The sequence below is a fragment of the Sinohyriopsis cumingii genome, chromosome 17, assembly GCF_028554795.1.
Source record: "Sinohyriopsis cumingii isolate HCF-2022 chromosome 17, ASM2855479v2, whole genome shotgun sequence".
Lineage (NCBI taxonomy): Eukaryota > Metazoa > Mollusca > Bivalvia > Unionida > Unionidae > Sinohyriopsis > Sinohyriopsis cumingii.
The window spans coordinates 40,393,378-40,420,356 of record NC_142977.1 but is presented as its reverse complement, the minus strand read 5'-3'; the positions used below and the strand labels follow the sequence as shown (position 1 = coordinate 40,420,356).

General features: G+C 35.2%; 1 protein-coding gene across 1 annotated transcript in view; it reads right to left on the bottom strand.

Annotated features, from left to right (window-relative positions):
* LOC149778476 (integrator complex subunit 5-like) overlaps window positions 1-26,979 on the bottom strand; it is a 104,452-nt gene that overhangs the window by 53,057 nt on the left and 24,416 nt on the right. Inside the window, exons 7-13 of the mRNA XM_089939340.1 lie at window positions 25,656-25,773; window positions 24,973-25,048; window positions 19,565-19,662; window positions 15,448-15,509; window positions 10,246-10,382; window positions 3,753-3,861; window positions 134-315 (exon numbers count right to left, since the gene is read on the bottom strand). Of these exons, the coding sequence (XP_089795466.1) occupies window positions 134-315; window positions 3,753-3,861; window positions 10,246-10,382; window positions 15,448-15,509; window positions 19,565-19,662; window positions 24,973-25,048; window positions 25,656-25,773 (782 nt within the window). The remainder of the gene's footprint in view (window positions 1-133; window positions 316-3,752; window positions 3,862-10,245; window positions 10,383-15,447; window positions 15,510-19,564; window positions 19,663-24,972; window positions 25,049-25,655; window positions 25,774-26,979) is intronic.

The window sequence follows — 26,979 nt, the reverse complement described above, 5'->3', positions numbered from 1 at the left end:
CTTTATCAAAAGTTTGTCCCACCTGGTTTAATTATTAGTATGTACCCATGAATGTGGAGATTCTGTATGGGTTTCATATATACTATTCAAAGTACTGACTGACCACAAATGAGGTAGGCCATAACTTTCATACCTGTTATTTGCTTTGTCTGATTTCTGTTCCCAGTCCAGAAGCTCTAGTAGGTTGTTCAAAAGTTGAAGTTTGTCTGTCTGTCTGTTTGATTGAAGTTCATCCATCACTGTCTGTGACAACCCAGTCAACACTCGCGGCAAACTGACCTCAATCAGACTTTGAACTGCCACAAACTGACCAAGCTATTAGGTGACACAAAGTATGTAATGTAGAATAAGGGTGACACAAAGTATGTAATGTAGAATAAGGGTGACACAAAGTATGTAATGTAGAATAAGGGTGACACAAAGTATGTAATGTAGAATAAGGGTGACACAAAGTATGTAATGTAGAATAAGGGTGACACAAAGTACATATTGTAAAAAAGGGTGACACAAAGTATGTAATGTAGAATAAGGTTTTCATAATGTTTCAAAACTCAGTTACTTCTTCATAACAATATACTTAAAATCAAAATAATTTCACCTCATTCAATTCTGCAAATTCTGTAAATTTAGCAATCTTGTCAACCAGAATGTGTCAACCAAATTTTGTAAATTTAGCATACTTGTAAACAAAATTCTATCAATTTTGAATACTTGTAAACTAAATTCTGTAAATGTACATGTACTTGTAAATCAAAATAAATTTTGTAAATTTGTCAACCAAATTCTGTTGTTGTTGTTGTTGCTGTAGGGTTTAATGCCATTTTTCAGCACAAGATAGGCTATACATGGTGGCCAGTATTAATGGTGGAGGAAGAACCCAGGAAAACCCCAGAAAGAACCACCGACACACAAGAAGCTACTGGCAAGCTTTCTCACCAAATTCTGTCAATTTATCATACTTTTAAATCAAATTCTGTCAATTAAGCATATTTGTTGATCAAATTTTGTTTGTAATTGTTTTTCAATTAAAACTGCATTGTGAAAATATTGACAATTTTGTATACACTATGAATTTAGAAATCATCATAAGCAAAAATAGAACAGTTTTCTAAGCTCTCTTCTTTGTGTGCCCTGAATTCACCAATGATAAAATAAAATGTCTGACAACTATGCATAAAAAAGATGCTATGTAATTAACACAGTAAGAAAACTTTGCAAATTAGCATGTAAGTATGCATTCGGTATATCTATTTCACATCCTTACCTATCTATGAAGCTTTCAGTGGATAGGGGTGGGGTGGGAAGAAGAGACTGGGATGGTAGCAGGTATGTTTCTATATTGGTTATCTTGTAAATTAATGGAAAATACAAAATATCAACTCAGTAATTAATAAAATAATCAGATCACTAAATAGGTGAAAGAATATATTGTTCTGTATCTATCTATTTTTCTATGTATCTATATATGTCTATCTTTAATAACTAATAAAGATCTAATTCTGAGAAAATTGTCATACATGTGCATTGTTCTTGGTAAATATATTATTTATACTGCTTTAGCAGGCCTGGATCACTTAAGAACCTGCTTATAACATGGGGGTGGCACATGTGGATTCCATTCTTTTATATCAAAAAATACTCAAAAGATAGTCCCCTATTTGTTTTATATCAAAAAATACTCAAAAGATAGTCCCCTATTTGTTTTATATCAAAAAATACTCAAAAGATAGTCCCCTATTTGTTTTATATCAAAAAATACTCAAAAGATAGTCCCCTATTTGTTTTATATCAAAAAATACTCAAAAGATAGTCCCCTATTTGTTTTATATCAAAAAATACTCAAAAGATAGTCCCCTATTTGTTTTATATCAAAAAATACTCAAAAGATAGTCCCCTATTTGTTTTATATCAAAAAATACTCAAAAGATAGTCCCCTATTTGTTTTATATCAAAAAATACTCAAAAGATAGTCCCCTATGTGAATATAATCACAATCAGAATTGGTAAATTAAACCTGGATATATTGCTGATTTTATCACTGAAACCTGTTTGCGCCCAGAAATTTTAATCAATATCACGAAAATTCATGACTTTTCATACGCAGTAATATACTTTGTTAAAGTTTCTTTAAAAACAAATCTCAGTACACTGTAAATAACAATATATAATGAAACACCAATCAATTACAAAGTCAGTAATGTTTACTGGTGGCAGTACTTAAAGAAATAAATATCAGTTAAATAAGTCTTATCAAGTGAAATTCATGATTCAGTTTCATCTTTTAATCTGATTTCAGTGTAATCATAAATGTGACAGGCTCTCTTGTATTCAAATGAGGAAAGTGTAAATTGACCATTACTGCAATGCCTGTGAGCATTTCCATGAGAACCTGAATCAGTCTCAACTGTGTTTTGATCTCTGACTTGCTTGTTGCATCATTACAATCAATTAAAAGCCGACCTGCTTTGTATTATCAGATTAATTACACCTTTGTATCAGATGAAGAAAAACAGAGTAATAAAACAAATTAAAAGGTACACAAATCCAACTTTACATAAGAGCTGTGTGTAAAAATCAACTCATTTCAACTGACCAATGGAACACTGTATTCAATATTATGTAATATAATTAAAGTATCAAGCATTAATTCTCATCACAAATGTGATCAAGGATAGCAAGAAACCAAGTGAAAGGCGTAATTTAGTACATGAAACACTCAGTTTCACAGACAAGGTTCATTATGGAGAAGTGAGTTCCAAAGTTTGTAGTGAATTTAAAATGCCCAAATTGGCACACAGTTCTGAGCAGAAATTTGGTTTTTACTTGAAATGAAATTAAAGCAACAATATTTTATTAACAAAACAACAACAAAAAAAACAGAGTTTTAACATTGCTGGTTCCTGAAATAAGTGTCTGTCATTTTGGAAAAGAAGATTCTTATTTTTTTTCTTAATCAACAATAATACTAGAATGGATTTATATTCACATGCAAAAAGCAGTAATGTAATACAACATGTGATGTGTGTTGAAATGTCATAGAAAAATGCTTATCTAGAGAACATTCAGAGATTGGTTATTTTGCAAATAAAGGTTATTTGTATAGAAAGTGAACAATGTATTGGAAAAAGATACTGATTGACAATTATTACCACTATGATTATAAAATGAGTATTCAATCAATTAACAGCCGCCTGCACCTTTTAACTATAGATGTCCATGCCTTTCTTAATTTTTCAAAGGTTCCTTTATTATCTCACACCCACATTTATTCTGATGGTCTATATTTATTTTCCCCACTACAAAGACATACAAGAACCAATCATGCTCAATGTCTTTTGTTAAAACAAAAGTCTTACTATTGGCAAACTGAACAGGAGATATTTTAAAGATTGTTATCTTAAAAAAATAGTTGACAGTTTAAAATATTTATCAGGGTCAGCTGAGACTGACAAAAATACACAGCTGGGGGTCATAAAGCAAGGTTAATAGGGTTACTTGAAAGTATTTTTCTTTGGCATGGTAAAGAATTTACTTTAATATATCACTGTGCCTCATGGTTATACTATTTAACTGATTAAGAATTTCTCATATTTTATTCATTTCAAAGTGTCTGACTTTTTTATTGTTTTTTGTGTGTTGTTGTTGTTGGCTGCTGCAACTTGTGACAAAATACAGAACATCCAATGAAAGGTTTGCAAAGTAATTTTTAAGTAATTATTCCAGAAGAGTTACTTGAAGGGTAATAACTCAACCTGTTGTGAAGTCTGAGCTTGAGACATTATGAGAGACAAGATTTCTGCCCCATTCTCCTCCCCTCCATACATCACTGTACAACACACCAGCCTCATTAGCCAACCTGTCCTGAAAGCAGAAGGGAAACATCAGGTCCAACTAGAGATGAGGCTGTTCACTTTTTTCGACAACTACCTAATAGCAATATGCTATAGCAGTAGGCCAAAAATTCTGAGTCAACAGAATGCTGTTGATTGCATATCTTGTGAAAACAGTTATTTCAAGATTTCTTTCTTTTCAGCATCTTAATCCATATCAAGAGGCATCTTAATCCATATAGAGGCATCTTAATCCATGCAAAGAGGCATCTTAATCCATATCAAGGGGCATCTTAATCCATATCAAGATGCATCTTAATCCATATCAAGGGGCATCTTAATCCATATCAAGATGCATCTTAATCCAAATCAAGAGGCATCTTAATCCATATCAAGAGGCACATATGCATCATTTGTCCACTACTGAAAGGCTTTAATGCCAGGATAATTTATTTCAAAGTTGATAAAATTTGTTTGCAATTTTTGTAATGGCAGCCATACCTGCTGGCAAATTGGCATCATTGGTACAAATCTGGATGCTCCTAATGCCAGTATGCTTTCTATCAAATTTGGCCAAATTCTGTCATGTGATATTTGAAAAGAAGTAATTTTTCTACTTTAAGTAACAGTGCCATATTTTAAGGCAAATTTGCATTATTTGTTATCAATCTGAAAGTTCTTCATCTCAAGATCCTTTTTTTCAAATTCTGCAAAATACTGTGGAATGGTTTCTTAGAAGATGCTATTTAAAGGTCTTTCTAATTTTAGGTCTTCTTTGTTAGTAATGGTAGTCATCTATGATGGGAGATCAGCACCATTTGTATCAATCTGAAAGCCCATCATGCCAGGACACATTCCTCTGAAAGGTTTATCTATTTTTAATAATGGCAGATATATGTGATGGCAGACTGGCATAAATCTGAAAGGCATTCTTGCAAATATGACTTCTGTGAAATTTGCACAAATTCTCTTTAGTGGTTTTAAGAAGTTATTTTGAGTATTTTCAATTTTTTTAAAAATATCACAGTGATATTAGATGGAAGATCTGCATCATTTATATAAATCGGGAAGTTCTTCATGCCAGTCTGCTTTCTTTAAACTGTAGTCAAATTCTGTACATTGCTTTTGATAAGCTGTTAACACATGTTATTTTAATTTTTATAATAGTGGTCATATTTGATGGTGCATAAATGTAAAGGTTATAAATTTAAAAGTTCTTCATGCCAGGATGCTTTCAGATAAATATGGTCAAATTCTGTTGTGTGGTTTCAAGAACTCATCTAAAAGTTTTAGTAATTTTTAGAGAAGGTGGCCATATTTTATGGCAGATCAGAATCATTCATAAAACCTTTAAAAATCCCTCCTGACATATTGCTCACTGCCATATCTGATTGCTATTTCTTCAGTGGTTGCTGTGTGCAGGACCATAACATAAGCCCAAAATAAATAAATAAACAAATAAATTAATAAATACCTATCTTCAAATAACTGAACAAAAGCTTATCATTCTTGTGTGTGCATGTGTATAGTTCTGTTTGTTTAAAGACAAAAATAGACAACATAAGAATTCAATAGAAAACTTTCAAATTACATTAATCTTAACAAGTATATCAAAAATGGTACATAATACACTTGCCATTGGACCTGTTGTGAGTCCTATGATTTGAACTTAACCTATTACAGTAATTCCACAATCGTTTTCCTGGAGATTTCAAACTCTAATGCTTTAAGTTCAGCTTGAGAATTTGTTTCAACCAATCGAAAGCAAATTTTTAAGAAAATTATGTTTCTCTGAGAATACTTACCCAATACATTATATTAGGAATATTAGATTGCTAAGTCACGAATCAAGCCCTACTAAAAGATGAAAAATCTCTTTTCCTATTTCAATAGACAAATGGCAATAACTCTTACCCATTACATCCCCTTGGCACCACCAGGTGTCGCAAATGTTTTAGCTGAGCAAGATACTAATGAGGATGTTTGCATGGGGTTGGGGGGTTGGGAGGGTTTTTAAGTAATATGACTAGGTGAGTATTCTTGGAGAAACATAAATTACCATATTTACCGTATATATTGGGACATGATAAAATAAAAAAAATTCCTGTCCCAGAACTTATGGTGAATTTTTTTCACCTAGGTCATATGTCCCAAGACTTATGAAACAAAATAAATTTGTAATGAATTTGTGTCCTGCCCCGCCCCCTGCACATTGCAATAAAATAGATAAATTCCTTATTTGATAATAAAAAGAAACTAACCTTGTATTGTTATCATATATTTCTTTTTCTCATCATGAGCACTAAGAATAAAATATATCCAAGAACTCAGTATATTTAGCATAGTCTTCTCTACTGCAGCATGTATTGCTCATGTCCAATAACACATAACACATTGTTCATTGACATGAACACTGAGAAACAAATTGTGTTTGATTGTACTCAAAGGTTTGAATATGTTATCCGACTGGAAACTGGATCCAACAAAATCGCAAAGAAGAGGGAAACAATGAACTGATTGCTTGAAGACAACTGCCATTCACTCATGACACTGTGTTAGTTGCAAAATAAACAAGACTGAGTTATATCAAACTGGCAGCGAGCAGTAAACTCATTGTTTGAACTTACCGACAGGACATCAAAGACAAAGGTTATTTTCATTACAAAGCAAGCCGACTTTACTTTGGATACTTTCAAGCCATTTTTTTTTAAAGGATGTCAATACAAAAGTTATTTTATTTCAAAGCAAGACGAACTCAGAAGCTGACTTGGATTGCTTTTAGGTGTGCCGATTGTTTTGTTTTTTGAATATCCAAAGATGGTCAAGATATGGAAGCTAACATTGGTTCCTTTTCACCATTATTCATGGAAACTTTGGAAATAAACTGAAACAATGGAACAATTTTTAAAGTGACATAATATAGTGATTCATGTATAGATATCGACGACCCAACGTCACCAAGAATATTTAGAGAAAATAAAATCATTCGATGAATTTGTGAAAATAAGAAGAGAAGATGATTTTGCTGACAATATGACCCCTAACAAGGATGAAATTCAAGTGTACTTTGACCTCATTCCTGGACAGACTGACAATAATATGGGGGTCAAAAGTGTGAGAATTAGCACAACTGGTGCAAATTTTTAAAAATCTAATTTTGGTCTTTCCAGTTTCCATTTCAGCTGATGTGTTTCCTCCAATGATAATTTATCACAGCATGAGAAAGCTAAAAAAAATATTGTGCATCAGAAGAATGACCGTACGTGTGCAGGAGAAGGGTTGTGTTGATGAGATGATGCTGAAGTGGATTAACAAGTTTTATCTATTTTATATTTTTTAAAATAAAGTTTTATTTGGAGTGCATTTTCCAACATGTATTTTAGAATTATTTAAAAGGTATCCCACAACTTATGACTCCAAAAACCAATGTGTCCCAGAACACAGAGTGCACAAAAAAATTACTTTGCAAATTTAATCTATGGTGTCCAAACAAATACAGTGTCCAAACATATATGATAAATACGGTTCTTAAAAACTTGCATTCTTCTTTGAATACATTCTGCAACCACATTACGTTTGGAGAATAAGTAATAGGAGGAGGGAATGCTGACCATCCAAACTCTATCTTAGGTATCCAAGTGATGACTGACTTATGAAGAGATCATCTGTGCGAAGGACTTGCCCTCTTCTGGATAGAATGTCGGCCAACATATTTTAAGGGTCATTTTCTTAAGACATACAGCAAATTTGTAAGGGTAGCAGGTCTGGATCAAGTCTGCTGCCACATTTAATAAACCAAGGAGTTACAAAAACTCTCTCACTGAATTCCAAATTCTGCTGGAAATGGATTTCAATGTGTTCAACTGAATTGCAAGTCCTGCTGAATATGGACTCGATGAGTTCAACTATCCTGATTATGCAGACAGGAGAAGTCACACCAGATTCCGGTTGGTTAAAAATTCCACATCCTGATGGAAAAAACTCTGGACAGAGGTCTGACTTTTCTGAGTTCACTAGAAATCCCAGATGATCTAAAAGGGAGAGAAGATCATTCCTGCCTTGGAGTAGGATAAAACTTACAATGTGGTTCTGGAGGGTGTTGTCCAGGTACATTCCATCATTGGAAATAATATTGATTGGAACAGGGTGATGAAGCAATCCATATTTTTAGTAAAAGCCCAAGGGCTGATCTTGAGGTCCAAGGGGAAAACTTTGAACTAAGCCATACAGCTGCTATAAATAGAAACCGAGGTCAAAAGTTTGAAAGTAAAACCAGCATGTTTCTTGGAAATAGGGCAGCTGCTATAAATAGAACATAATACTGTTAGGAAAGTGCATGCAAGGATGGACAAGAGTACTCTTATGCTGTAGTTACGTAGAAGCCGTCTTTTCTAGAGTATGGGTCTGAAAGATTAATGGGATGTTAATAAAAATAAGAAAACAAATTATGATTTTTTTTGGGAGGGGGACATACCGAAAACACGTAATCTGAATACATTTATGCATAAGGCGCAATTTAGTGAAAAAGAGTGTAATGATTATGCCAAAAGCGTAATGGTTGGCATGAAGACTTAATTTTATACTTAAGAAAATGTCACTATCTCTCCCTTGTGGACAAGCAGTGGGCATACGGAAGTCTGGCACTGCTGGAACAGCCTACTGGTTTGCCCGGCAAATGGTAGGCCTGGAAGCTGGCGGTAAAGAAGACAGTCCAGCTATCACCAGTATTGGCTGCTCCAAGAGCCTGGCTGGACAGACATATTTCTCATTGAAATCTCTGTCATAGTAAGGGTATACTGCCAATGGTAGTGTTAAACGGATGGATCTGTCATTAAAATCCCCCAAAATCACAGTGGCCTGGACCGATTCAATGAAAAGGTCCCCATGTCGCTAACATAATGTAATTGAGGAATGTATTCAAAGGAGAAATGATGTTACTTTCAAATGCAGTCCGAGTTTCCTCTGACCCTTGCCACCCCATTTTTTGATATTTGGATATTTATGTTGGGATGTAGGGTCAGAGTCCGTTCCCTATCAAAAAGTTGGAATTTGCTAACACCATTTGGTGTCGGCATGGAGTAGCCACTTACTAGCCAACCCAGCAAACTTGAATGACCTTTCATCAAAAATATACTTGCATGAAATCGACAGGAATATGATTTATTTTCTCATAAATTGTGATAATAGCATTCGTTATGTCTTTAATCCGCTGACAGACAAGACGAAAGTACATCGTTGCTGGAATTTGACCTGGATCTGGCCATACGCATTCCTAGTCACATGACTACACACCTCTCGCACCCTACCAAATGGTGTTGGCAAATTTCAACTTTTCGATAGGGAATGGACTCATAAATGTCCAAATGTCAAAAATGGGGTGACAAGGGTCAGAGGAAACTCAGACTATTTCAAATGGTTACTTTTAATTGCCTGATAATGAAAAATTCAATCTCAAACTCAAGTTCTGAATTGAATCATCTGCAGGCCAGGTTTCCATGCCCAGTCAAGGGCAACTCATCAGCTGAACTGAAGTTACCATGCAAAAATTTTAATACTGTTTGCCTATTACAAGTAACCTTGGCTATTGAATTTCAGAAGATTCAATCAATAGGCTTCTTTTGTACCTTCAAGAATAACAGATCTATTGTGTTTAGTGAAAGCATGCCATCAAAATTTAAATTTACTGCACAGAAACCACTCTCAATAAAGGGACCTTGAACGCATGTCCAAATTAATATCTTTTGTATTTTACAGTGCAATCCATCTGCAAACTTTTGCATGAGTATGTGAAGTTATTGTGCAGAAACCGCAATTAAATGATTGGTCCCATAGACCTTGACCTTTAAACCCCAATTCAACAAGGTTATTTCTATCCCAGAGGTTGGCAACCCATCTACGAAGCCTGGTTAAGATCTGTCCAAGTTTCTTCTAGACTTTCCCCATACTGTATTAATAGAAGTTCCACTTATCAATATCAGCTAGGTAGGGTCTGACTGAATGCTGCTTACAGCTTCCTTCTTTAAGCCACTGAATAATGTGGCTACCATATGCTTCTACCACATGGTTTCAGTGAATTCCACATTTCTGATAGGTCAAATGGGGAGGGTCTGACCTTCCACCTGACTTAAATGTCCAATAATCTATAATGGGGTGGGAAAGTTTTGAGGAAACTCTGGTGAGGTGAAGTTATATCCATATGGGCTAAAGTTATCATGCAAAATTGTTGACAGACAGATGTAACCACATCATACCACATACCATATTATGAAACAGCATAAAATATGTAGCAAAACAGTAAATATTAGTCAATTTTTTAATTTAATTTTTTTAGAAACTTCTTATAATGGGATGTAAAGATATCACTTCAAGTATTTGTGAAAGTTTTCATAGATGATAATTAAAATCTTAAAATGACCTTGGTTCTTCGGCATGAAGCATCATCTCAGCCAGTTCTGAAGCTCGTGGACAGAGAGATGACAGGAATGGGATCTCTGAGCTGGACACTTTGTATTTACAGAAAACCATCAGTTCTAACTCTCTCAAAAGCTGATCCTGTAAAAGCATATAACATATCAACTAGAAGTGTAAAGGATCATATAGGTCACTGGTTCCCAACCCCGAGGGTCTGGAGGGAAACTGAGAGTTGCTAGGACTTTTTGGGGAGTGGCAAAACTTATCAGAATGTGGAAAAGGGGTCTTGAGGCTTGGAGAAACTATTTTTAGATTCATGGTCAAAAAAAGGTTAGGAACTACTGATATAGGTTAAAGTTTCATAATTACTGTAAAAATATAGGACACATCAGCCTAGAAGCATAACAGATCATACATGTACAAGTTCTATAATTATTATAATTATTTTCAACTTAATCATTGACAATGTATAGAGATGATAAAGTAAACATTTATAGCTTAAATATTACATTTGTTTCAAAAGATAAATATACCTTGCCCCAATTTCACCAGCACAAGTCTTCAAGTTATGTTTACATTTAAGACATTTGATAGCTTAACATAAGTTTAGGTCTGGCCTTAAATTCTGCTGGTGAAATCTGAGCATATTTACTCTGTACCCATGTTGATATAACAACATTTCCATTATTAACAAAGCTATGTATGACCAGTCTACAGAACAGCAGACCATATTTTCCAGGTTCAAAGTAAATTATAGGTCACACAATATTTGCCAAAATGTGCCTTCCTTTTGGAATTTGATTGAATTCCAAATATCATTTAACATATCAAGTCCTACAATGTAAGATGACTCCCCTGATATTTGTGTTGTTACGTCTTTGTCTTACTGCCTATATAACTGAATTGTGTAGGATGTTCCAAAACTGACTAACATTGGACAGAAAAGTCAAATTTTCAGGAAATATCTCACACACTTGGCAGCCCTTACTGATGCTTTTCTATGAACTAAAGCCATATTACTTTAGTCAGACTTACTCTGATGTCAAATTTTGACAGAAGCAAATATGTTTTCAAGTTTCATTGACCTACAATTCTGTTGGATGGAATGTGACGGAAGCTGGGAATGCCAAAATCAGATTAAGTTGAAGAATGCTTCTTTAACAAGACAATTAAATATATAGTAATACTGAATAAAATGCTTCGATTGCTTCTTTTCGTATAGGAAACTTATCATCCTTTTAGCCAATTGAGAACTCCCAGAAATTTGAATGTAACAACAGTTTTTCATTCATGGTCCTATATATCTAACTGGCAGAAAGTGCTCCCCATAAATGTGGGATGAATGCTATCCTTGAAAAGCCTAGATTTGACTTTGTAAAGCTATACACAACTGCTATTGTGTACTACTTTTGCCTGGAAATGACTTGCATTGAGGGCAAGCCATCCAAGTTATGTACTGGTTATGCAGTATAGGCAGTACATGTATTGTTTTATAGGCAAAGATAGTCTACACAGGAATTTTTAATCCATTAAATATGTTTTCTTCTCGTTCATCTTATCAATTTTATTGTATTTAAATTCACTACCTATGTGAATCATAGAATATGCATTTCACTTTAAACTCTTTTTTAATTTTTAACTAGTCATTTCTAGCCTAAAATAACCCATTCTCCAAATACTGGGATACGGGGTTCTCAAAAGATGCATACTCTTTGGTTTTGATGCTTGGAATTTAAATGTGTCCCATTTCAGATACATGGAATTCACAATCTGTGCATTTTTATGATGCACATTGATTTGGGCCAGAGCATCAGTCTTAGTTATGCATGATCTGAATGTAGCTTAATTTCCTACTGAGTTGTCCATAACAAATTTACTATAAATGCCAATCATTTACACCTTATCGACCATTCATGTCACACCTATATAACAATCAATATGAGCTGGGCAGAGCTAACAGGTCACTGATGTCATGCTTATGCGGGCAATTCATTCCACATTGCTGAGCCCTGTTATGTAAAAGAACGCTGTCCATATGACTTTGTTTTCATGTGTGCATAAATCTCCGTGTTTGTTTGATTGCCAATGAAATTATAATCAATTACACACACTTGAAAAATATCATGGCTTGTGTTTTATAGACAATTAATTTGCTTCAGTCTAAAATGTTAAAAAATCTGGATGTTTTAATTATTGTATCATTCAGTAATAATTTACTGTACAAATGTTTCTCTTTATTCAACACGAGACAAGAAATCTTGAATATCAGTTTGTTCCATGATCAATAAACAATCCCAGTTATGAGCTCATGACTGAAAAACAAAGACTCTTGAAATTTCAGATTTGTTGTTGTTGTTGCAGGGTTGAATGCCAATACTACTTACTTTAATCAAAAGTGGTTGTGAATAAATTTTAGCTGCTTACCTTTTCATTCTTTAAATCGAGAATTCAAAATGGAAACTAGTGATAACACCCACTCATCTTCTACAAATTAGTTCAAGGTAATGAACTCACCTGGTTCAAAATCTGCCCCCCTCCCCCAATCAGCTAGTTCAGACACTGATAACAAATATCAATGTAAAGAAGACTTTCCAGATTTTTTCTCCATATAAGTACTTTACTGATAATTTAATAACCATTTTAACAAAGTTTATCTGTTGCTTTTTATCTTGTCTACTTGGATTTAATCATTAGCCTACACCTCTGGTGTGTCATACACTGAAATTTGTTGCATTCAATTCTGATTATTAGTAACTGTTCAATTTGAAGGTAAAACAATCACCACCAATCAGAACTAACTGTTGCTTGTTCACTGTGTGACACACCAGATGTATTGGCATCCAACAGATTCAAAGCAACACAGAAACTTTGTGCAAAAAGATCTGCAAAGTACTTAAATTGTACATGGGGAACAAGTCTGGAATGTCTCCTTTTATGCTGTAATATTTAATCAGCAACTGAACATGCCGACTAGATTAAAAAGAAAAAATGTGCACAGAATCAGCAGATTCCAAACTGCATGAATTACAAGTTATAGTCACCTAGTTAATTTGTGTGTGTGTGATTTTGATTTTTAATGTAGCTTTAACAATTTTTCAGTCATATCACTATGACATCAGCAGTGTGACAGTTTACAGTTTATAGTAATGTCTAGCACTGGGGCATCATACTGCGGACATGTAGTCACATTATCTTAACCAGGCCGACCAGTCCTAACACTAACCTCTTAATGCTGAGTGCCTAACGAGGCAGCTGCTAGTACCATTTTTATAAGTCTTTGGTATGACTTGGCTGAGGTTTGAACTTATGACCTGCTGCATCCGAGGCAGATGCTCTAACCACTAGGCCATAGGAGTGGTCCCTGGTTTATTTATAGAAGGGGAGTGATTGTTGTGAATAATTTCCTTTTTCACTAACAGAAATGTATGCTTTTGCCCATGGAAGTTGTCTTGTCTTACATCTACTGGACATACAGTCAGAAAGATTTGGTTGTTGGTCACCTCTGCTCCCACACTCACACTTGTTCTAGATATGATTTTCCTAGCATGAGGAAATGACACTGTTTCTTCTGGTTTGATGATAACATCATAAAGCCTTAAAACATTAAGTGAAGGCAATGAAATTGGTAGCAAGATGTTTTTAAAGAATACATGCAGTGCAACTACAAAGGTTTAGATAATATATCATACTAAATGCTGCATATTGTGAATCACATCGATACGCAGTAGAGATGCATCGTTTTACCCCTAGTATCTGTTGCAATTAGCTATCTGCCTGATGTTATACGAGGCACTACCATTATGAAATTTACAATTTATCTGCAAGATCAAAATGCCAGATGATGTTATTTATCTTCTATGGATTATTTTAAGACTTAGAGTCAACTTTTATGGAACATTAACAGGTTTAAAATCTCTGAATCAACTCTGGAAATAAAACAAAATCTTGAGATAAGTACAGTATTCAGCCATGTAATTTGCATGCTTTTTTTGCCAAATAATATCTTATTTCTTTAGCAGTGGTGATCATACCAATAAAGGGTCCCAGTGAAAATCAGATCAATTCTATAATACACTGCTACTAAATTATAGAATAAATCAACAGCAGCATATATATTTACGTACTTAAACAGAAAACTCATACACTAATGAACTTTAACATCGCAGTTTGTCTTGTTATTTGTTAGCTGTAAATAAAACATCCTACAGTAGTGTGTTACAGCCACAAACCACACAGGGAACACTGTATTGTGTTACAGTTGTGTTACAGCCACAAACCACACAGGGAACACTGTATTGTGTTACAGTTGTGTTACAGTCACAAACCACACAGGGAACACTGTATTGTGTTACAGTTGTGTTACAGCCACAAACCACACAGGGAACACTGTATTGTGTTACAGTTGTGTTACAGTCACAAACCACAAAGGGAATATGTTAGTGCGTTACAGCCACAAACCACATATGGTAGCATTGTTACAGTCACAAACCACACATGAAATACGGTAGTGTGTTACAGTCATCCCTCAGTTTAGAGTACCTCAGTATAGTACTCTTCCTCATGTAAAATAGGTCATGGATCCCTCTTTAGTATAAATGTAATCTTGAAATTGAACCAAACTCAGTATAAGCTGACCCTGTCCACAATGTGGCACACCTTAATGACTCCATCAAAAATGATATAGTAATGAATCACAGCAATGACTGCGTGGGTTCGAGTCTCGGATTCAGTCAATGTGGCTATGTGAGAAAGCTTGCCAGTAGCTTCTCATGGGTTGGTAGTTCTTTCCTGGGTTTTCTCGGGTTCTTCCTCCACCATTAATACTGGCCGCCATATATAGCCTATCGTGTGCTGAAAAATGGCGTTAAACCCTACAACAACAACAACACAGCATTGACAATAACTTGAGATTTATGACACAGCAATGGACAACAGCACTTGAGATTTAATATCTGACATAAGCTATGCCTTGAAATTGATGAGGGTTTTCTACAGACTATATATCGGTAGCCTTGGATAGTAATACATTTGTTTAGTACATCTGTGGACTTTAGTTTCATCTCCAGTTCAGGTGCAATAAAGGAGTATACACTAAAGGAGTGGTTTTGTCAATGATGCCGGGGGACTCCTTCACTTTAAAGACTACCTCATGTCTGAACTAGACAAGCAATCTGTCAATCATTTCATGTCTGCAATGAATACTTACTACCAAAATTGCACAGGTCCTTTGAACTTCAACAACAGGAACTAAACTTGGATCTGTTTCACCTGTAACATGATAGAATAAAATGCATTCATTGGTTAATACAATCATGCCTGTACCTAAGAAAACTTATTCCTCGAGACCATTAGGATTTACTACCCATAAAATCATGTCCCAAACATATAAAGTGTCACTACCCATAAAATCATGTCCCAAACATATTATGATTCACTACCCATAAAATCATGTCCCAAACATATTAAGTGTCACTACCCATATAATCATGTCCCAAACATATTAGGATTCACTACCCATAAAATCATGTCCCAAACATATTAAGTGTCATCACCCATACAATTGTGTCATAAGCATATTAGGATTCACTACCCATAAATTCATGTCCCAAACATATTAAGTGACATTACCCATAAAATCATGTCCCAAACATAATAGGATTCACTACCCATAAAATTGTGTCCCAAACATAAAGTGTCACTACCCATAAAATTGTGTCCCAAACATATTAGGACTCACTACCCATGAAATCACATCCCAAACATATTGTCACTACCCATAAAATTGTGTCCCAATCATATTAAGTGTCACTATCCATAAAATTGTGTCCCAAACATATTAGGACTCACTACCCATGAAATCACATCCCAAACATATTGTCACTAGCCATAAAATTGTGTCCCAATCATATTAAGTGTCACTATCCATAAAATTGTGTCCCAAAAATATTAGGATTCACTACCCATAAAATCATGTCCCAAACATATTAAGTGTCACTATCCATAAAATCGTGTCCCAAACAAATGTCACTATCCATAAAATTGTGTCCCTAACATATTAAGTGTCATTACCCATAAAATCATATCCCAAGCATATGAAATGTCATTACCAATAAAATCATGTCCCAAGCATATTAAGTGTCACTACCCATAAAATTGTGTCCCAAACATATGAAGTGTCATTACCTACAAAATCACGTCCCTAACATATTAAGGTGTCATTACCCTTAAAATTGTGTCCCAAACATATAATGTGTCACTATCCATAAAACTGTGTCCCAAACATATTAAGTGTCACTACCAATAAAATTGTGTCCCAAAAACATATGAAGTGTCATTACCTATAAAATCATGTCACTAACATATTAAGTGTCATTACCCATAAAATCATGTCCTAAACATAATAAGTGCCACTATCCATAAAACCATGTCCTAAACATATTGTCACTAACCATAAAATCATGTCCCAAACATATTAAGTGTCACTACCCATAATATCATGTCCTAAACATATTAAGTGTCACTACCAATAAAATCATGTCCCAAACATATTAAGTGTCATTACCCATAAAATTGTACCCAAACATATTAAGTGTCACTACCCATAAATTCATGTCCTAAACATATTAAGTGTCACTATCCATAAAATCATGTCCTAAACATATTAAGTGTCACTACCCATAAATTCATGTCCCAAGCATAGTAAGTGTCACTACCAATAAAATCATGTCCCAAGCACAGTAAGTGTCACTACCCATAAAATCATGTCACAAACATAATAGGATTCACTATCCATAAAATTGCATCCATAACACATTAAGATTTAATACCCTCAAAATCACATCCTTAACATAGAATTCACTATCCATAAAATCATGTCCCAAACATTTTGACCTCATAGATCTATCCAAATGCTTAAAACTGAATGTAAAGAACAATGATGAAAATATCTAGAAATGAATTCTGACAGATTGAGAGGCAGTAATCCTGGTTATTTTTCTACTTTTATTTTCATGGTGGTAAACTTGTAATTACATACATTTTCAAATACCTTCACACACAGAATTGTTATTTTACTCAATAAAATCTCAATACATACATTTGATAGTATCTTCAAGGACTAAAACTATGTTCATAGCACATGAAGGTCCTGTCCTATCCTTTTTTTGCATGATCCTTCAGTTAAATGTATATGAGAAAATGTCACAAATGTAACTGAAAAGTAAAGTTTACATTCAAGTGAGCTACTTTTGGTATGGTGACATCACACTCACCAATAATCATTCACACATAAAACTGTAATCCTCTGTAGCCAACAATGCCCAAGAAACTGAACCAAAGTGTGACATGTAAGTGATAGTGACCTATTTTTATGGTATGTTATGCAAAGATGCATCTACATACACAGTTGGTTTACTGGTTAACAATGCCCAAGAATTTTAACTTCACCTAAGGGTAAAGGAAGAACAGACAGATAGATGGATACTCTGATGGTGCTGCCAGGATTTTATCTAAATGGGACATAGCAAAAACAACATCGTGAGGAGTCACCATAGTGCAATATTTAGCCAGCACTCAAATATTTATCTCTCATCCTGCTCCACTCTGTTAGGGCCCAACTGCAATAAAAATCCTCATAAAATAATTCTCTAGTTGAATAAACATTAATCTGTTGATAATTTTAACTTAATCTGTTCCTTATCTGTGTATAAATAGTGTTCTCTGCTAAGAAACCTATTTCACATTCTGCTGCCTCTAGGACATATGCATGACCAGCTTAGTCAGTTTCAACAAGTTGGGAAACTGTTCTTTATGGTTGTATTGTAGAATATTTGACAGTTCACAGGTACTCTATCATGAGAATCTCTGCTTCAAAATGCATGTGGTTTGGTGACTTGGCACTTTGTGTAATAGGTGACACCCTAAAATTCCAACAACCTTTTTCCAATGTAGAAGAGTTATTTTTTCAACAGCTTTTGCAAACATTACACATCATACTTCCAATCTTGGTTTCGTGATGTAACCATTTGTGCTGTAAGAACCAAGATTTCTAAAACTCTGCACAAAAGTTTGGTTTCTTCTTTGGTGGTTCAACTAAAATTCCAACAACCTTTTTCCAATGTAGAAGAGTTATTTTTTCAACAGCATTTGCAAACATTACACATCATACTTCCAGTCTTGGTTCTGTGATGTAACCATTTGTGCTGTCAGAACCAAGATTTCTGAAACTCTGCATAAAAGTTTGGTTTCTTCTTTGGTGGTTCAACTAAATCTGCATCTGATATTGTTTTTGAATTATCATCATTCACTTCATCCTTTATTCTCTCATTCTGTGACTCACTTTGCTCACTTGAGCCACTACCTAATTGAAGTTGAAAAGATTCAGTGATTTTCCACACAGCCTTGCTTGACTATAATCTCACCCTCCAGAAATGGTCCAAAGTTTAAGCATATGCAAATATGAGGAAAAGACATCAATTACAGAGCCTCTCAAGTACAATTATAGCAAGATTTCCAAGCATCCTTTTGTGCTGACACATTTGCAATGGACAAAGGTATTTTGATTAAATAAGTATCCATAGTTTTATTTTTTTAGATTCTTACTTATTCATTTATCTTAATAGTTAAATAAAATTTCTTTGCAACACATAATCATTTTTATAGGTGCAACTTGGAACTAATTTGCAGTAGTTCTCACGCATCACTGTTTTCCAAGTGTGCAGATACATAAAACATCTGCATGGTTTCCATACTCACATATTTTTGCAGCATTTCTGCTATATGCACCTGTCACACTCATGCATTAGATCTGTTGATTCATTGGTTGGTTATGGGTTCAAGGCCCATTTTCAGCACTTGATGGCTATAAATGGCAGACATTATATTTCGTACAGGAAGAATTTGGGAATACCTTGTAAAGAACCAGATAACCCCGGCAAGCTACTGGCTAGCTTCCTAAAATACTCATCTTGGCCATGTCTGAGACTCAAACCCATGTGGACAGAGGTGAGACGTCAGTGATCTGTAATTGAGAGTGCTTTTGATTCCTACAGCCACCTCAGGCCAATAATCCATTTGGGATAAAAATGTTTGAAAACAACTCTGTCATCAAAACAACATATCCTTGAAGTTCTGTAGGAAAAGTAATTGCTTTATTCCATGTCCTTCCGTCTTAAGCACACAGCTTAACTGTTGGGAATACAAAATGTAAATTTAAGAATCTGTTGTATCAAGGACATAAAAAGGTAGTACTGACAATGCATTTGTTTTTTAAAAATCATTTTGATAAATGATTCAATCTAATATGCAAACTAAGTTTAGCTTACCTGATTTGGAAACTGTAGCATTGTTCATTAGAAACTGAAGTGCCTGAAAAGCTCCCACATCACTCTTCATCAGAAGATGAACGACAAGAGTCAGAAAACTGAAAAGGAAAAAAAATAATTGTGAAAATATTGAGAGAAAATGAAACATCTTTGGAAAGAACAAAATCAGGATTTCAATAAATACATATTATATGCAAATATAATTACAGATGCAAATACATAGGTTAAATATCAAATCCTCTTTAAAAATAAATATCCTTTTCTCTGCCAGTTTAATACCCATGATAACTTCCACTTTGGGGAAGGGTCCAATGTCACTGGGCAGGTGTAATCCAAAAGAATGGAAGATCAGATAGGTCTTTGGTTTGTTTGTTATCCTCTCTTCCATGATAGCACAATATGCCAGTCATTGTGGAATGGTATGTTTAATTGTTATTAGCTATTGAGGTATGGATGCACACATTAGTATAAAGTGATCTTGTAGATTATACTCCATTGTCTTCATACGGTGGATGACCATCTCACTTGAGTTATCCTGCACCACTTGTTTAAGAACTGTTGGTTCATAAGGGCATATTTTATAAGATCCAGATGTTCATATTCAGTAACTCTGGGTTGAGGTGGAACACCTGCCATCATGGTTACTTATTTCTTATGCAGGAATATCTCAATTATGGTGATTCTGTTGCAATTGATGAGGTTGCTCCAATATTTCTGATTTCAGTGTAGTAATCAAGATGAGGGGACAGATAAGCTGATTCCTGTATCCCCTTCCAGATCAGGTGATGAAGGAGTGTATTCATTCTGCCATTCTAATCTACAGAAGGCAAATCAACTACTCATGCTTTTTTTTGTCCAGGATTGGTGAGACAAAGGTTGAGGTTTTGGCATTCTACCTTGTCACCAACTGGTCCATCATAGGTTGATCCCATGAAATGTCTTCTGAGAGAACACTGCAGGATAAAGAGACCATTCCATTTGCATGATTTCCTTTTAGCAGAACCATGAGTCTGCCAATACATTAGCCAGCGTAGTAAATCCCAAACAAGAATGCAAATGTCTGAGTACTTTGCTGTTTGAGATGAATCATCACGGTGAAGTTATTGGACAGAAAGAGAACTCAACTCCTGCCTTGGTTTTCCAGCCACCAATCAAAAGCTTTCAAAATTTCCATCTTGATGATCTTTACATGTAAATAATGATCTTGAGGAGGCCATGTTCCTACGGTAGTCCAAAATGGTTGGGGACTTGCTCCCCCAGCTCTGTGATCACACCCATAGCCATCATGACTTCCAGAGGTTGTGCTTGCAGAGGTATTGTCAAAGAGAGACCAAGGTGGTTTCCTTGCCTTCAAGATGTAATCTTGTAGGCAACAGACTGTGAGTTCACCGGTTCGGTATCCACTTGGACCATGTAATCAATGTTATGGGAGCCCAATAAAGCAGCCAAGGACTAAGACACCTGCCACCCCATTGAGCAAAACTCTCGAGCAGATGGATTGCTCCAAACAGGCAATAACTACCATTGCATGAATTCAATTCTCAATCAAGGCGTACACTTTCATTTTACTTGAACATTGATTCCAGACCTAGTTGACCAAATATTGAAAGGGTACAAGATCGGATATGGTGTTGCTGTCAAGGAGATTGCATAGTCTCTGCATTAGGACCCATTGTTGCATTCAAGAGTGTAACAGTTGACTGAATGCGCTGAGGTTGAGGACCAACTGACAAGTTCTGCATTTTAGCTGAAGAACTCTGTTCAAAGGCTTGGTAGAGGTGCTGAACATGACACCGAGTCTCCAGGACACATGCTGGCTCCCCATGGTAAATCTTCCCCAATCAGCCACAAAAGACTGGAGCCTTCTCTCTATCAGGAAGGTGGGATGGGGGGGGGCCTGTAGGTATGTCATAGATACAGTGATGATCTCATGGAAGCTGGGTGAAGACACATCTCTTGACAGCCTAGGCCACAAGATGGACATCATACGCTGGAAGTGTTTTGAGGTACTGTGCAGGTAAGATTGATTCATTAGGATGTCTATATAAGCCATACATCTTCCACAGGAATTGCGTAGCAGCAATATGTGGTTAGACTGAATTATGAGAGTGCCTAGCAGTAATATGTGAGTTACACTGATCCATATATAAATGATTCATCATTCTTGGGTATTACAGCACTAAAGTGAGCATCATATGCAAGCCACAGAACTGGAGAAGTTTGTTTTCTGGTGGGTAATAGTGTATGATTGACTGTGCTTGTGGCTCATTGTGATCAGAGTTATATGGCCAAGTCTGGTCATGAAGGAACATGGCCATCTTGGCTAGCATGATGTTGTCCAGTACCTGAGGTTGAAATGCGGTATGGGATATTCATCTGTGTATCCGGTCCATAAGTCTGGTATGTAAAACTGCAACTCATGCTTGTTGCTGCTTAGGAAATATATGGTTTGAAACCTTGCATGCAAGCGATGTTTTCATCCCCCAAGCTATGACTGACGTCTGCAAGTCCAACAGGTATTTAAGGGAAGACAACCAGAGAGACTACATATGCCAAGTGTTTGACAGACTGGTCTCGCCCATGGTCTAAATATACAAGACAAATGGAGCAGACCCTGTTTACATTTAGTGCAATGAATGTCCTGCTTTCGAACTTGTAAGAATCCATGCAGGATTTCACTCTATGATAAATACACTCGATATGTACAGGTAGAAAATTGCAGCTGCCTTAGTATTATTATGTAGAAAGTGGATGCTAAATAATCAATTCTAGTTGCAAATAACCTGTAGGCATATGAATTTTGACTGCTGGTACAGGTAGAATCACTGATCATTTATAGTACGTACATGTACAGACTGGAAAGCAAATAATCAATTCTAGTAAACCAGCTTTCCTGTAGGAAGGACAATTGTTGATAAAAATCACTCAAGCATTGCTTATAGTAACATGCATGAAATAAATGATAATAAACATGTCATTAATCTGCTGACAGACTAGGCGAAAATATGGCATAGATGAAACCTAACCCTGTACTTGCCATTTGCATTACTAGTCACATGACTTCACAAATCTCAAACCACGACATCATAAGTCCAATAGTCACATGATATCAACAACAAACTTCTTTTTCATGTTGTACAACATGAAATTAAATTTTTTAAAATGAAAGTCATATACTTTTTGTAAAAACCAGCAATCTGGCCAGTCTGATTTATCAAGCAGAGAGCACAGGTCAACATGGTAGTCACATTGATACAAAACTCAATTTGTTCTCGGAATATATATATATATATATATATATATATATATATATATATATATATATATATATATATATATATATATATGGAGAATTTTGTGTTCTTTCATTTTTGTATTTTTATTACAACCAGCATACGACTTTCATTTAAAATGTTTTTATTTTTTTCTCTACAACATTTGAAAATGTGGATTGTCAGATTTGTGTACTCATGCGACTGACAATGCAAACCTTGAGTGCCAGGTAACATTTCATAAACGCTGTAGTTTTATCTCTTTCAGCAGATTAAAGACATAACGATTTTAATACTCATAACTTCTGAGAAAATCAGTAATTTTCATATCAATTTCATGCACGTATCACTCAATCTAACAACGTTTAAGTTTGCTTGGCCATAAGGTAAGCGGCTACGCGATAATGGTGGCCTCTTGTGATTCTAGACTGGTTTTCGTACCTTCTTTGTAACGAGATACGGATATCGAGCTGACTTTGAAAACAGAAGTCTACTAGACGAATCTAACCCACTGAGCATTTGGATTGACTCAGCATTTATGTTTATTGCATGAACCCAAATGATCCATACTGCACCCTCCGAATATTCTGGTTAGAACTCGACAAATTTAACTCACGATCAGTTTAGTTACGACTCAATTACGCGATTGTTTCGGGCATCAAGTGAGGATGGAAAATTCATGGGTTTTTCCTGACTTTCATCAATATTTGTGATATTCAAGGATTTTTCACAGTCAGGGAAAAAATTATCAGTTCTCCCAACTTTTCCTGATAGTATGGGAACCCTGTAATAAAGTGCTGATAAGTTAAACCAATCAGTTGCAAGATCACCCCATTAATATGCAAGGATCTTTCTTATGACTGCAGTCACTGGAGATCTTGATTTATTTGCCAAGTCTGATCAACATTCTCAAGAGTGGTGAAAAGCTCAGCCTACCAGATCATCACCTCATTAATATGCATGGATCTTGCTTATTACTGAACTCATACAAGATCTTGATAACATATTTCTCTGTTACAATTTCACTCAAACCCATCTGAGATCTTGATGATTTGTTCATACTATGAGTCTGATCAAACTTGGACAGAAATAGGGGTAACAACCTCTGGCAGTAAAATGCAAAATAACCTTATTAATATTAATGGATCTCACTCATTTTGAAGCTCATCTGAGATCTTGATCATATAAGTTTATGTTTCAAGTTTGATCAAAATAAGACCATAAATACAGTTTCTGATCACAATTAGATCATAAATACAGCTTCCATAGTGGTAATAAGATCTGCAAGAACTTATCATTAATATGCATGGATCTTAGACACTGTCAAGCTCATCTGAGATATTGATGACACAAGCCCATATTCCAAGTTTTATCTAAACAGAATCAAAATATGACTTCTACAGTGGTAATAAGTTCAACCAGTCTTATGCATGATTACCTTGTTAATAAGCATGAACATCACTCATTATTGAACTTGTCTGAGATCTTGATGATATAAGCTCATATACCAAGTTTGATCAAAATCTGATAAAAAATAATATGGCCTCATGAGTGGTAAAAACTTTTGATGGACAAGACGAAATGGGTCAAACTAAATGCTCACTTTCAATTGTAGCCAGGTAAAGCAAACACTTAAACAGGCAAGACAAAAATCAAAAATATAGACAAGACATACATGAAATAAATTACTCATTTTTGTATAAAAGGTACTTAGGTGACATATACAGATGTGAAGATGCATTATTTAATCTTTGTCTGCTTTTACTTAATGAAAAGTTTTTGTATTGAACTTGTATTGTATCTTGGTTTGGAATTTGAAACACCTGTGACTGAAAACTAATATTTCCTGCTAGAACCAATGCTTGATTACAATATACGATACGGCCAAAAAGATATTAATATCACATAAAATTATCATAATTGAAATTTTCAGAATCTAACCCAGGTGCCATGTCGACCACTGGGAAAATTCTTTATGTTCCTTTAACTGAGCAAGACTAAGACTCTCTTTAATCAAGACACCTTTTCTTCTTTTCCAATTTTTTCTTAAATTCACATGAATTCACATAAAAACTAAATCCTGAAAATGCAATTACATATGGTTTTATCTGTGCAACAGGTACATTAATCGTTTACCTTTCATATTCAAGTGGACAGCTCGCCTTCCATTGAGAAAACTGGTAGTGAAGTTTATTAAGGACTGGTGCATTTACTGCAAAACACAATGTGTTTGAATGAGCACTTCATCCAGAATGTCATGCTTTTCACATTTCAAACTGCACTGGAATACACAAACTTTAATATTAAATTTAACGGATTTAAATTAATACTGCACTAATTGCATACAGGAGTGCTGACCAATAATACCTGCATTTTCAATCAGAACATGAGGCCCAAAGAGGTTGTGATTGCTAACATGGTTTACACAACTTTACAAATGACCATTTCACTAAGCAGGCCAAATTAGTATTTTTTTGAAAAAAAAACAATATAAACTATCTTATATGCTGATTTTATCTATTTTACTACATTACTGATTCAAATTATCTCTGCTGATAGTCATAATTAATATGCAAAGCCTCTTGCTCCTAACAGCAGCATATTTGTATAACCTTCAAGATATACTTTCGGTATCTGTGCTGCATGATAACTACTAACTACCTTATGGAAACAAGATCACATAAACTTGGCAAAGTTCAGTGAAAAATCAGCACAATTCTTCACTCTAAGCAAACCTCTGAACTTAGCAATGTGTATCATCCCAAAGTTTTTGAAAAGATACAGCAGATGGCAGCCTATTATGGATCCATTTGACTTACAAGCCTTGAGTGTGTCCGTGGTCATAATCTGCAGCAGAAGTGGTGACATGGAGGCCAGCTGTAGCAGAAAAGGGATGGTAGTGAACCGGACAGCCTCACTCTCTGCCTTCAGACTCTCCTGTAGGAGAAGGAAAAACAGAATCACACTGGATGGGAAAGACTTTAAAATGATAAAGCATGGGTATGGAGGCCTGGATAGCTTAAACTGTCATATAATTTGTACCTCACTTTTGTAATGAAACCACTGTCTATTCTGGACACTTTTGCCCAGGGCCACATACAAGACCCAGCATGAATTTTACAATGATATCTTAAGCAGACATAACTGCTGCATCACGAGAGATCATGCCTATTTGTACCACTCAGTAAAAAACTGAAAAATAGAACAGCACATGCTCTTTCATTCTGGATAAAGTGGGTTATTCAGTTTTCATAATGAGAAATAACCTCCATTAGCTTTAGATTAGATTAAAATCCTTTTGTAAGGAAAATTGCATAAGTAAACGTAGACAAGACTAAAGTATTAATGAGAGAGAAACTGCAGACTACTGTAATGTTATATGGGCAAACAGGTCGTCGAGTAGTCTAAAGCGCTCTCTGTTATGGATTACTGCCATCTCACCTCTGTCTGCACCGGTTCGAGTCTCTGATTCAGCCAATGTGGGTATGTGAGAAAGCTTGCCAGTAGCTTCTCGTGGGTCAGTGGTTCTTTCCAAGGTTTTTCCAGGTTCTTCCTCCACTATTAATACTGGCCGCCATGTATAGCCTATCGTGTGCTCAAAAATGGCGTTAAACCCCACAACAACAACAACATACGGACAAAAACTTCTGACAAGAAATTTGCAAACTATTCTGCTTTCTAAAAAAGAGCTTGCAGACTCGGATGATGCTGAAAACATTCCAAATGCAATGAATGATATTAAAATGTTAACAGTAAAGGAACAAATATTTTTTGACAAAGGCTCAACTTATGCATAAAGTGCTGAACAATATGGCCCCATTATATTTAAACTATCTACTTCATATGGCAATTGTTCTCATAAAGAAAAAGAACTTGTTGGAAATACGTATCCGTGTTGCACCTGTACAGGGCTGGCTTTTTAGAGCAATTAAACTATGCAGTGAAATCATCAATATAATAATTGTAATGGACTCTTAAGGCAGCTTTGATCCACGATGCTACCAATAAAACAAATTAACAAAAGTGGAATAATTGATGTGATACGGGCAACCTATGTACCAAGTAAATTTTCACCTATAGGTTTTGGAGGAGATAAAGCTGTCAACAGATTCATTGATGGAAAAGAGAGGGTATCAAAATATT